The sequence below is a fragment of the Gavialis gangeticus genome, unplaced genomic scaffold (assembly GCF_001723915.1).
Source record: "Gavialis gangeticus isolate Ggan-Ray unplaced genomic scaffold, GavGan_comp1, whole genome shotgun sequence".
In the NCBI taxonomy this organism is placed as follows: Eukaryota; Metazoa; Chordata; order Crocodylia; family Gavialidae; genus Gavialis; species Gavialis gangeticus.
The window spans coordinates 12481228-12494674 of record NW_017728991.1 but is presented as its reverse complement, the minus strand read 5'-3'; the positions used below and the strand labels follow the sequence as shown (position 1 = coordinate 12494674).

General features: G+C 42.1%; 1 protein-coding gene across 2 annotated transcripts in view; it reads right to left on the bottom strand.

The window, feature by feature from the left end:
• The window catches only part of SPAG9 (sperm associated antigen 9), a 139530-nt gene that overhangs the window by 31445 nt on the left and 94638 nt on the right, over positions 1-13447 (bottom strand). For both annotated transcript variants that reach the window (XM_019517375.1, XM_019517384.1), the window contains 8 exons: positions 10802-11012; positions 9939-10038; positions 8901-9022; positions 6102-6159; positions 4654-4806; positions 4511-4562; positions 3928-4058; positions 862-918 (listed from right to left, as the gene is read on the bottom strand). In XM_019517375.1, the coding sequence (XP_019372920.1) occupies positions 862-918; positions 3928-4058; positions 4511-4562; positions 4654-4806; positions 6102-6159; positions 8901-9022; positions 9939-10038; positions 10802-11012 (884 nt within the window). The remainder of the gene's footprint in view (positions 1-861; positions 919-3927; positions 4059-4510; positions 4563-4653; positions 4807-6101; positions 6160-8900; positions 9023-9938; positions 10039-10801; positions 11013-13447) is intronic.

Below are 13447 nucleotides of genomic sequence, written 5' to 3'. Positions count from 1 at the left end.
CAAGAGAACTCATTTCCATCTGTATATAACAGCACTGCCCATGCTATCCCATTCAAAGCAACAAGTAAGAAGTCAGGAGAAGCTGGAACTAAATAGCAGCCATTACGGGCTTATTAACTGCCTAAGCACGGCCTTAATTTTGGAACCCACGTCAACAGGAAGACTGCTGATGCAAACAATGGCATGACTCCATCCTCTTCCTTTAAAGGAAAGTGAGGTCTTAAGTTTCACTTGAATATTAATCAGGAACTAAGAAATGTTGTTTTCATCCAATGTCTTTCAACATCTTATAGTACACAGGTGAACTATTACCAATAAACAATGACAGCAGTAGGAGAACTTTTACCTGGATTTCAACATCTGTTTCCCGTTTCAATTAAATTGTTTATAACTTGAGGTTTAATATAGTAACACTAAACATCAATTAGTAACTGTTGTTTCAGAGGGGAAAAGTTGAAATATAGTGACCGTACAAAAAGCTACTAACATTTCTCCCTATTTTTTTTACATTATTAGGAAAGGAGGCTGCCAAAATGCCTAAAGAAAGCAGAGTCCAGTTCATCTTCAGATTTAAAAAACCCTAAACAATCCATTATTTCAATATATTATGGATTTAATATTTTAACTCTGCTCCACCGAGTGCCATAACCAATCACTACACAAGGTAGCTTAAAATACATTGCGTCTTTGAGAACAGCCACACCAAGCTGGTGTGCTAAACATCAGTGTAAACAGCTTCATTCCAACGATGATTAACCGACAAAACAAATATATTTTAAATTAACTATTGTGGTTTTGAGGGTTTTTGTTTTTTGTTTTTTTGTTTTTTTTAATTGCAGGTGCTTGTATTTCAATACTCACAACTGCCAAATGCTTGATCTCTTCTTTTCTTGCATGGCTGGATTTTCTCTTGATGCTCTAAAGAGAAACCCAAGTTGATTAGATAAGCAATAACACAAAAGGTGAGGAATACAGTAGTGCGCACACCTTTCCTTTAAATGAGGCACTGCTTTGAGTCAAGACAATAGATGTTGAAAATGTCAATGCCTGCTTTTTTCACAAAAATCAAATAAGGGAGCACAAACTCAGCACCTACTAAAAAGAATGCCTCTTTCAGCAAGTTAGATGAACATTCTCCACATTTTATCTACCTAGTCTTCAAAACCAGCTCTCTTTTACGCTGTCATTTTGTAAGCACGGAAACCTCAGTGGATGCTGTTCAAGCAACTTTCACCAAGAAAAACTTGGTTTAGTGGTTAAACAGCTTTAAAAATTGGAGATCAAAATTCTCAAACAGCGTCATGAAAGAAGGCAATTAACTGGAAAACAATACGTAACATTTCAGAAGATCAATTCACAGGAGATAATAGAAATTGAGAAGGGTGCTTACGTGAATTGTATGCGGATTTTAGTGAGTAAGACCACATAGAGAGGGGGAACTGCAGAAGAGAGCATAGCTTCATTATCATTCAAATAGCTCTCAGAAGAATAGTGGGTACTACACTCTTCACACATGGAAACAAGACTTTGTGCCAGAGTTCAGAACGTGAAGACAAAGCATTCGGGGGAAGAATGCAAGAGAATTACTACTATCATTTTATCCCAACTATTTTTTTGCACTCTGTTCAACATCAGATACACATATTTCATTTTGACTCTCACCTTTTTTTTTTAAACTGGTTTTATTTTTAAACTTATCCTCATTCAGCTTAAAGCTGGTGGGGGGGAAGAGGGGCACGTGGAGAAAGGGAATGACAAATGAACACAAACCAACTACTAATATGCAGGAAAGAAGAAACAGAGGAGCAAGACTTGTTACAGGGTCAAGCATTTCTTAAGATGCCTTAATACACCAAAGTTCAGAGCCAAATGGTTTGCATCCACACTATATTTTAAGGATAGCATTATAGAAAAGTAAAAGTTAGATGCAATCATTACACTTAGCCACTAGATGACAGCATGCTGTGGTAGTAAATTACTGGGTAGTGTGTGGCACCAAGTATAACAATAGACAAACTATGGATCCAGGGGTAGGAATTTGAGTCTTGCATGCTGAAAGACGCACCCACCTTTAAATGGTACCCTTTTATTTGGGATGTTTGTATACAAGTTTATATATCACACCGGTCACATCCCTCTTCCATGCTGCTGGATACAAGCCCGGTTATACCCTAACTGCACTAGCTCAATGGGCTAACTAAGCTCCAACGGACCTTTGACTTTTTGATAAGAAAGTAGGGCAACGAGAGGAAGCACCATATTGAGGTCAGAAGTGAAAAGACATGATTAGTTAGCATTCTTTCTGGACATCCGCCTCCTGGGTAATTTCTTCAACATTCGGGACAGTGGCTCATTAGGACCATTTTCTAGGGTTGCATAATGCTTCAGTCCCCGATTCAATTTGGTGGAGATTCAGCTGATTTGGTGGCCAAATCTCCAAATCGAATCAGACGACCCCCTTCAAACTCTCCGAATCGAATCGAAACCCTCCGAACCAATTCGGAGAGATTCGGTCATAGACACAGCTTTAAATGTTTTTTCTACATACCTCTAGGTAGCAGGCGGCTCATGAATGCTGCAATGCTGAGGCGCATGGAGTGTCCCACAGAAGCATAGGGGGCTCCCCAGCATGCTCGGCAGCAGACCCAGAAGTGGACCAGAAGCACGTCTGGGTCTGCCAGGGAGCACACTGGACCTCCCCCCACCCCCCACCTTGGTGACTGGTGCCTCCTGGGTCTGGGAGGGTACCGGGATCCCTCTGCGGCCAATCGCCGAGCCGGAGGGGCGTGGGGGGGGAGGAGGGGCAGCGCACTCCCTGGCAGACCTGGAAGTGGACTGGAAGTACTTCCAGGTTCGACGCCGAGCACACGGAGGGCCTCCCTGCACTCCTGTGGGATGCTCCATGCGCCCCAGCATCACAGCGATTACAAGCTGTGCCTGCTACCTCAAGGTATGTAGAAAAACACTTTTAAAAGCTGCATCTACGTCTGAATTGCTGATTCTCTGAATCAGCATCAAATCTTCAGGATTAGGATTCAGCCAAATCAAATCAGGGACAGCGATCTGAATCAATGAATTGTATCGCTGTCCTGAATCCGAACTGAATAGGGCCCGTTTTGCACACCCCTACTGTTTTCCTGTAACTCATCTTGATTTTCTTGAGTTGTCCAAGAGACTCAAAATTACTCGGAAACCCTACCTGTCTTCGGTGCCCCTTGGTGTAGAGCAGTAATTCTCCGCCAGGGTGTTTTGGCACCCTGAGATCCTTTTAAGGGTGCTGCAGGGTGCCACTCAATATTAGTGGTTAGGTGTGCAAACACCTACACATAATTCACAAGATAAACCCAGAGATTTCAAATAGGAATCCAGTGTCCAACGATTCGGACCCCTATGACCTTCCTGCATTTTTCTGCAACAAAAGAATTGCTCTTTTTTCAGTAGTCAATAAATAAACAAACAAATAAATCAATCAAGTGCAAACTAAGAGCTGCTATTTTCTAAGAGCTGTCTTGAGTCTATAAAAAAAGGTCGAGAACCACTGGGCTAGACACTGGACAGAGCAGAAAATTTCTCCTACATTAAAAATACAATCTAGGACTGCAAACACTTATACATGTACTTAACCTCATACAGTGCTTGTACTCCCTTTTCCTTCAATGGTACACACTGCACAGTATGCCAAGTTGAACACTTGCTTAAACTGTTAATGGATTACGGCTTAATTTGACAACATAAAAAAGTAAAAGGATAAACAGAGGAGCTGTTTAACAAGGGGGGGGGGGAGCTAGTTCAAGGTCGCACAGAGGCTCAGAAGTATATCTTACAAAATGACTGAATGAGCTCAGTGGCCCAAGACTAGACCACTGATTCTGGGGTACAACTGGTTAGCAAATTATTAAAAGATCAGAAGATCCTTTCTGTATTTACCTTATCATCTCAGTCCATCGCACAGCTTCCTGAAGCTCCATCAGCCTCTCTTTGTACTGATTTCTTTCCATCAGAACGCGAGCCATTTCAACACGAGTAAAACGCTTCCGCTGAGCAGTGGGGACATCACTCTGCATAAAGTAAAAGCAAGCTTTCAGTACAAAGAAACAGGTAAAGCCAGCACCCAGCTGACTGGAATAGTGTCAGTTGAATTAGTTTCTTGGATTACTATAATGCTACTAAATTATTCAAGGCAGGACTTTGGTAGCCAGGATCCAAACCGTTCAGAGCTTTGTAGGCCAAAACTAACACCTTGAATTCAACCCAGAATTCAACTGGCCAGTGTTAAGGGATTCAAAACCAGGTTGCTAAAGGGAATGGAATGTCATATGCAATAGTGGAAAGGAAGGATATAAAGCTGGTTAGTCTTTGTAAATCACCACTTGACATTTAAATTGTGCAGCTCTGCCTTAGACGGAGTTGCATGCTTAACTGAGCTGTCGGGTTCACAGAATTAAGCCAATGTGATGGTACATTAGAAAAATGCTTAGTCCAAACTTCACTTTAAAATATATACACCTACATCATCATCCTCTTTTGCTTTCTGCCTTGCTTCCTCTGCTTCTGCACGTGCTCTACAGAAAACAGAAGACAAGAAAAGAGACATGTTAACTAAGCAGTATTAGAATGTGCACCCAACTTTCACGAGGAAAGTATCAAACTGACTTTTTAAGCTCTTCTTCTAACTCCTTGTTCTTCTCCTCAAGTTTCTGTTTGGCTTGTTTTACAGCCTCCAGTTCTCCTTGTAGTACATCTTTTTCACAGGTCAGCTCGTCCACTTTTGCTATCAAATCATTTTTTACCACATTCAACGCATTTCTGAGAGAGATACAAAACACATGGTTAGAACTGCAACCTCACAGTAAACAGCAAAGTTTACTTCCCACATCTGGACATCTGCAAATAACTTCCCTATATAGCAGTGGTCACTAGCCAGTCAATCTCAATAGACTGGTCGATTGTGGAGCCTCTGACAGTCTCTCTCAGTCTGCCAGAGGCTCCACGATCAGGAGCGGTAGGATGCATATGGCTGGGCTGAGCCATGCCCCCTGCTGCCCAGGCCAGGCAAGTGGGGCCAGAGCTCAGGCGGCTTGTCCAGGAGGCAGGGCAGTAGATCCCAGGATGCCCTTTACTTGCAAAACGTGATCTTCACCACAAAAAGGTTGGAAACCACTGCTATATAGTGTTGCAGGCAGGACATTACCTTGTTCAAAAGCAAACTTATGAAGAACTTGAAACGAATTTGGACCATTGTAATGGAAACAAGTGTAATTAAAAATTGCCATTTCACCTTAAAAGCTGCTAACCAGTATCTAAGTAAAAGTATCCAAGTGAACTTAAAATATAGCATTGGAACAATTTGCTCAGAGGCCAAGTTCCCACGTGGCATTTCAGTTGGTTGTCAAAACAGATGGAAACAGTGCAAAAATACTGGCTTTCATTGTCACAGTATTATAATTTCACCAAGTTCCTGATTCTCTAAGTTTTAGTGGTATGGTTGCAAAAAGACTGCTTGGTGGTATGCTGCAAACTCTAGACACGTGTATAAATAAAAGTTAGTGTGCTGCTACTCCATTACGAGACAAACTGCTAGGCTATTGCGGCCAAAATAATAAAACTAACACCCTGGCCATCTGAAGCCTCAACGTTCCATAAGGAAGGACAGTGTTGAAGCCATAAAATACACATCCGAGAAAAATTGCAGGACCTGGGTGCTAAGTTCCTTTGAATGCAGATGTCTGCATCTCATACTATGCTTGTTCTCTCCTTAGGAGCTCTCACTGTATTGAAAGAGTACAAGATTTCCTGATCTTTATCATCAGTTTATGTATCATTTTAGCACTCCCCTTGTTAACAAGAGTGAAGGACACTGGCAGAGAGCAAAAGTGCCAGTGATAGGCTGATGTGACCCTTTAGACTAAATCAAATACACTGTGCATCATTCACAGACAAATGCAGTATGCAGAAGTGACAGCTCTGAATGCTAATCAATATTGCTTAGCTAGTGCTAAAAGTAAAACGGTTTCAGTGCCTCTCAGAGATCCTCTCTGGCTCTGTGCCTGCCTAGAAAGGATCACTGGAGGGAGAGGACAAGGTGTTACAGGCTGACTTACTTGGTCTCCAGCAGCTGGGTATTTTCCAGAATAAGATTTTCTACTTCACGGCCCATTCCTTTCAAAAACAGAACATGGGAATGAATTAAAGGGGAAAAAAGCAAACTATTTTTATAACAAACCAGTTAAAGGCTACTTAATTTTTATTTAAAATGTGATTAACCTACACTTCAATCTTTTTTTAACCTAAATAGCAGAATACATGGTATTCTGAAGCAGCTCAAAGCAGCAAAGTAAAAAATCCTCATAGCAAATACCTAAAGCATTTGTACCTGGCCCTTTTTACCTAGTTGTACTTTTCTCTCTCCTTAAGTGTTGCTTAAAGGCAGTCCTGGCTCATAGCCAATACAGTTTGCTGGTTTTCTCCCCAAATAAACTATATGCTTTTAATCTTGCTTTATAGTTACTATTATTTCAAACAGAAAGTAAAGGGCACTAATAGAGAAAGTTGGCCCAAACATCTAAACCAGTCACAATTTAGAATTCAAGCCTTTTGCAAAGAGGTTAAAGATGGTATATGTTATAACACACAAGATCTGCAGAGAACTCAGAGTTCAAGAGCACAGTAAGATCTCCCAAAAGCAGATGATACCTTACCAAAGAAATTATGGTCTTTAAAGGCCATGCATTCCATGTAGAGCACAAACAAGAACAAGAAACATTTCACGTAAGAAGTATGAGTGAAGAGCAATAATAAACCTAGAGACTTCTAAACGGTAAGAGTGAACCAAAGCAAAGCCAACAGCAAAACAATGAAATGAAGTAAACTGCAGTTTAAAGCAGACTGAAATGCCAGACAGATAGTAAAAAAAATGTATATAAAAAGGTGTATTACCAAACAAGTTACCCTGAAACAACCTGAATTACTAAAGTGTATAGAGGATTACAAAAGGTGATGTTCTCTTCTATAACGAATTTCTAAAATGTAGTATTTTAAATGACTACTAAACCAAATCAGGAAGAAATGTAGACTAAATAAGCTATTATTTAAAAAAAAATGACGTGCTGAATTTAACTGATTTCACTGATACTGAATTTCTCTAAGAATTTACTGCATTTGGCCACTGTCTGTATGCTTGAAGGTTATGAAGGATCTACTGTAAGATTTTAAAGTACTGTAATTTTTTAAAATGTGCAAACAAAATAGCAATAAGGATGGTATGTCTTGTTTCTTAATTTGTACTAAAAACAACTAACTCTGGCATTATATCTCCATATCGATAACAGAAGACATTATGTGTCAAATTAGAGGCCAGCATTTCATAGCAAAGCAAGTAAGGGATTACCCTGAAAGAGAAGTGTGCACTAACAAATGTGCAGCAGAGTCTTCCAGATTGTTTGCTAAAGCAAAAAACAAGCCTATTAAATACAAGAAAGATCAGTTCTTTTCGTACCACTAAAATAGTCTTTCTGAAATAGAAATTCTAAAATTTATTTAAACCTTTTGACAAATGACTGTGTCATATTCCGCTTTTATTGATTCTGATGACAAGTAATAAGATGATAACATTAGAAGACTTGTTTTAGCAGATACCCATCAGGTATTTTCACTTTGGTACTATTTGTAGAAAACACAGAAGTCCTTCTCTATACCAATTATCAGGAGGCTTTTTTTCAGAGAACCGTTTTGCTTTTTTGAAAGTTATTTTCAGATACCAAAGGTCAAGTGAATACCTAGGATGATTTATGCAAGGTGCCTTAACTGTTGGGCACCCCTAGTTGTCAAGAAAGTTGAAGGGGGTGGGGAGGGGGGAAGTTAAAGCCAAAAAAGAAAAAAAAAATTCAAGGACAAAAATATGTTACCAAGCAGAAAAAAATGTGGAGAATGTATTGTATGAAAGCAGCAGCCAAGAACGCCTAACTGTAAAAGCGATAGATTTCAAAGTATTTAAAAGGATACACACCAGAATATTCCCCTGGGTGCGCAGCCCAAGAGAAAACATTAGAGAAACCCAATTAACTCACTTTAGAGCACTAGAAACTAAAATTCTAACTGGTTTAAACTTGTTTAGCTATGTAATTGCAATACAACCTCTCTCAGAGACCCAATTACAAATATGAATGACATGAATTACAAGGGATGGCTCAACAGGTTATCCAAGTAACATAAATTTAAGTACTTGAAATTGGAAAAAAGTTGTACCGTGGCACAAAGCTCTCAAATGCAAGACTGGCAACTGCAGAGGGCAGTTCAAGTAAAACGTTTTAAAATAATGATAGATTTATATTGTAATAGATACAATCAGCCCACAAAATTCAAGCTGAACTTTGACTTCCTGTACTGACAAATCAGAACTGTTCATCTTCAGGTGCAGCAGCTGGAAGAGTTCTTCTCTGAAGCCAGTCAAGGTAAGTAATCATTGAGTGTACCGGTACATTTTTTAATCTTGACCAGAACCCTTCCTGACAATACCTATTTTATCTCCATTTAAGTTGTATCCAATAAGGCGTTACAATAGAAGCTAATGGTGTAGCCCATCATGGACAGGCTAAAACAAGACGACTGAAATCATTCATGAATATCAACAAAGCACTTCAGTGAGAAGAGCTGAGTGTTCCACACTGCAAGAAACACATCCATGTAGTAGCACGCCTGGGCACTCCCTACCCTTTCCCCTTTAAAAAACAAAAACAAAAAAACAAAAAAAAACCCTCCAAAATCTCCCTTTGGAAGCTGCTACAAGAGGATCTTAATGCAACGAACCTGAAAGTATTCCCAGCATGTATACAGGAAGTTGTGATCAATTAGAAAAAAATACTAACGCAACTGGCTCGGTGTCATCAAATAACCAGTCTTACCCAGTAAATCTGCACCTTCATCCACATCTCCAATTAGGCCAGAGCCAGCAGAAGACAACTCTTCAAAGAGCGATTCTGTATTCCGATCAAATGCTTTGTTCTCTATACCTTTGGTGGGAGTGCTGCTCACAGGGATTGCAGTTACAGGGAAGAAAGAAGAGAAAAGAGTAAGTAGTCGAACACTGCATTGAGCTTTACAGAAAAGGGAGCATGCGGCTTTAGACAGATGCTGCGTTGCTTTATATTTGTAGGTTATTTGTTATACATGGGAACATTCTGAGTAACATTTCTAGAAGTCCTTAAGTAGCTTAGGGAACTAGAGGCCTCTCTCACAAATAACGTCAATGAAAACCCAAGTCCTGAAAGGCATTTTGATATTGCAGTGCTTCGCTCCTAGGCATCCTGCCACTCAGCAAAATCTTCACTGAATTAGGCACCCAAGCCACCCCTTAGGTACCTAGAGGACAGGAGTCTCAAACTAGGTGCGCTAAGAGCTGCCCAAGCTAGTTGGAAATACGATACAGAAAAAAGGGGTAGGGCTTAGGGTCTCATCATGTTCATCTGTTCAAAGACAGGTACCCAAATCTGGCCAGATCAAGGGCCTCCCTGAACTGAGGAGAATGCTGTCAACATGCTAAAGGTGAGCATGCAGTTGGGATACATGACATTTCCACCAGTAAGCTTTGCATGGCATTACAAATCTAGAGGATAACACTGCAATGCTGCAGCTTCAGAGGAGATACAAGATTCTACAGACGTTCATGAAAATAAATCCATAAAAGTCCATTTTGTAACAAGCTAATGTTCTGAGCCTTTGACAGAGATAGCACCCTTATCTAGGAATGGGAAAAATGTTTCAATGGCATGGCCATATATTCATTTGAAGCCCTTCAGATCCCACTCTGACCTGGAGCACTGTAAAGCTGGAGCCTCCTGCACTATCTAGATCTGGTGCCACTTATGCTACTTCAGGACTCACAACTTAGGAACCCTCTGACATGTGGAAATTGTCTACTGAAATCAGAACATATGACCTACCTTGAACCTTTATAGCCACTGAGGTCTTTATCCATATCCAACTCTGGAGTGGACTCAATGATTGCCTGAACTTCAGATTTTTCTTCATTTTCATTACCACCTTAGAAAGCGGAATAAATCAGTCTCCATAAAACAAGCCACCTTAAACCAGTCACAGAAAAGAAAGGTTCTGCTCATCATTAGCTTCACAAAAGGTGTCACATATAAAGTCACCCTGGACAACCTCATGTATTTTAAGGCAAGATCTGTGAATTCCATGGTACTCCAGTTCAGGCACTAGAAATCCCAGACCAGATGAGGTGACCAAGTACAAGGAATACTGCGTGTAATGAATTAATAAGCATTTAATTTAAAATGTATATTTATAGTGCTCAGAGCAAAGTTCAGATTCTTTCCGAACTGACACTCAATACACCCTACTCTTGCCTACTTTTGCAGCTGACCTGCATTGACTCGTTCAGACAAAGCAGAGACATGGCCTTACATTATGGAGCAGATCTTCCGAAAGAAAGTGATACGAGTTTTATTAATTAATTAATTTAAATCCAGAGAGAACAACAATACATTTTAAGAAAAAATTAAAAAGAAAACCACAAAGACGACAGACTAGATGAACTAATGCTCTTTTTTTTTTTCCAAAACAGAATCCAGGGAGCAAAGTCAACAGACTTCATGTGCTATGGAAAACAAGCCCAAGAGATGAGTGGCTTTCAGTTCAACCCTGTCAACCTTCGGCCCTCCTATACAAAGCAGTCCCAGGTAGAATCACTTCCCCTCCTGGTTGCAGTTGTGGGATTTTGTATTAAGCTGCACAAAAAGCACATTCTTTACCACCTTGCACCCCAACTCTGATAGAAACTCACCAATAGACACTGTTCTCGTTTCTTGAGCTACCTGCACTTCAGTGTGCTTGCTTACATCCAATGTCTTGTTCAGTACCTCTGCGCTTTTTGCAAGCCCTTCAGCTTCCTCCTTCAGGGGAGTTTCAGCAGGTAGCACAGGCACATCTGAAGCTGTTGTTGATGCTGGAGTAGTAGATTTTGAGCCTCCTTGACTAACATCAGAAAGTTCATCCTAAAATTGAAAAATTAACACACTTAGAAAGTTGTGTAATCTGTAATAAAAAAAATACCTATACTGAAGAGAAGAGCACTCACAGATGGGTTTGCAGCTTTCCCTGAGTTCAAAACACACACCTGGGAGCAATCTCCTGGGTCACCAAGACCACTGCTCTACTATCAGAGGCCACGCCGTCTTTCACACGAAGCTAACCTTCAAATGGATTTTGAAGTTGAAATACTGATTTCTCAGATGTAGTAGATTGCAGGCAATCTTCCCTATGAATCGGCCTTGCTAAATTAATCCTGATATACGCTACGCTATTCATGCAGCGCAATAAGCAGGCTGCTAAAAAAACCCAACAACTCAGCTTGCATGGTGAAATCAACAGGACTAACGGGTCTTTGTGCAAAGGTGTTTCGGACGTTTCTCAGCACTTGGAAAAGTTGATTAAGAACAGGCAGCATGGATTCACCAAGAGCAAGTCATGCCTGACCAACCTGACTGCCTTCTATGACGAGATGACTGGCTCTGTGGATGTGGGGAGAGCAGTGGATGTGATATACCTTGACTTTCTTGGTCTCTCACAACATTCTTGCAAGGTTGCTAAGAAAGCATGGGTTTTATAACTGGACTGTAAAGCAGATAGAAAACTGGCTGGATCCTCAGGCTCAAAGAGTAGCAATCAATGGCTCGATGTCTAGTTGGCAGCTGGTATCAAGTGGAGTGCCCTCAGGGCTTGGTCCTGGGGCCAGTTTTGTACAATATCTTCACCAATGACCTGGAAATGGGGATGGATTGCACCCTCAGCACGTTTGCAGATAACACCAAGCTGCGGGGAGTGGCAGATATGCTGGAGGGTACGGCTAGGATTCAGACCTAGACAAATTGGAGGACTGAACCAAAAGAAATCTCATGAAGTTCAATAAGGACAAGTGCAAAGTCCTTCACATATGACAGAACAATCTCGTGCACCAGTACAGGTTGGGATCAGAAAAGGACCAGGGGACAATAAGCCTAATATGAGCCAACAGTGTGCCCTTGATGCAAAGGGTAATGGCATACCGAGCTGCATTAGTTGAAGCATTGCCAGCAGATCAAGAGAAGCAAGCGTTTTCCTCTATTCAACACTGGTGAGGTCACGTCTGGAGTACTGTGTCCAGTTTTGGGCCCCCCCACTACAGAAAGGGTGCGGACTAGTTGGAGGGTGAACAGCACAGGGCAATGAAAATGGTGAGGCGGCTGGGGGACGTGACTTCTGAGGAGAGGCTAGGGAAACTGTGCTTATTTAGTTTGGAGAAGAGAAGACTGTTGATACTGAACTGATTTCCTGACCTTAGACTCACTGAAATTAATTATTTTTTCCCCAATAACTCCTGCTGTAAATCAAGATTTTTTTCTGCTCCCTTCCAGGCCTGTGCTTTAGATAGCTGCAAGTCACTTAAAGCAGGGATTTAACAGCAGCCTTCAACTCCTTGAAGGGGGGGTTCCAAAAAGGATGGCGCTAGACCAGGGGCGGGTAAAGTCCGGCCGCCAGATCGGGTTGGGCCTGCAGTGGACTCCATTTCCCAGCAGCACCTGCCTGCATTGCTGCAGCTGGCTTCCATGGAGACCCCAGGAGTGACAGGGCTGTGACAGCGTGAGGCCAGGGTTTCCATGGAGACCAGCCCCGGTAGCGTGGGCAGGGCACGCAGCAGGCAGGAAGCTGCCTTGGAGCTGGGCTCCTCCGGCAGTGACAGGGTGGTCCGGAGCTGGGGCAGAGCTGTGATCCACTGGCCACACACCCCGGGCAGGGACATGCAGGTAGCGGACTGGGGCTCTGCCCTGGCTCCAGACCATGCTGTCACCACTGCAAGACCCCAGCCCAGCCACATGCCTTGCCAGCGCTGCTGGGGCCTGTCTCCTTGGAAACCCTGCTGCTCCTGGGGTCTCCATGGAAACTGGCCGCAGGGACATGGGCAGGGGCTGCTGGGAAATGGAGTCCAGGCACCAGCCAGATCTGTCATTTTGCCCACCCCTGAGCTGAACTGTTTTCAGTGGGGGCACATGACAAAACAAGGAGCAACGGTCTCAAGTTGCAGCCAGGGAGGGTTAGTTTAGATACGAGAAAACTCTCTCTCGCTAGGAGGGTGGTGAAACACTGGAACAGGCTCCCCAGAGAGGTCGTGAAGTCTCCATCCTTGGTGGTTTTTAAGCCCCGGCTAGACAAAGCCTCAACTGGGGTGATTTAATTGGGGATGGTCCTGCTTTGAGCAGGGGGTTGGACTAGATGTGACCTCCTGAGGTCCCCTCCAACCCTCACCATCTACGATTCTTTGACTGACACGTGTCAGCGATGCACTTATACAACAGCAACTTTTCAAAAGCTATCCTCAAAACTTTAAGTGACTTGCAGCTATCTGAAGCACAGGCCTGGAAGGAGGCAGATAAAATCTTGATTTACAACAGGA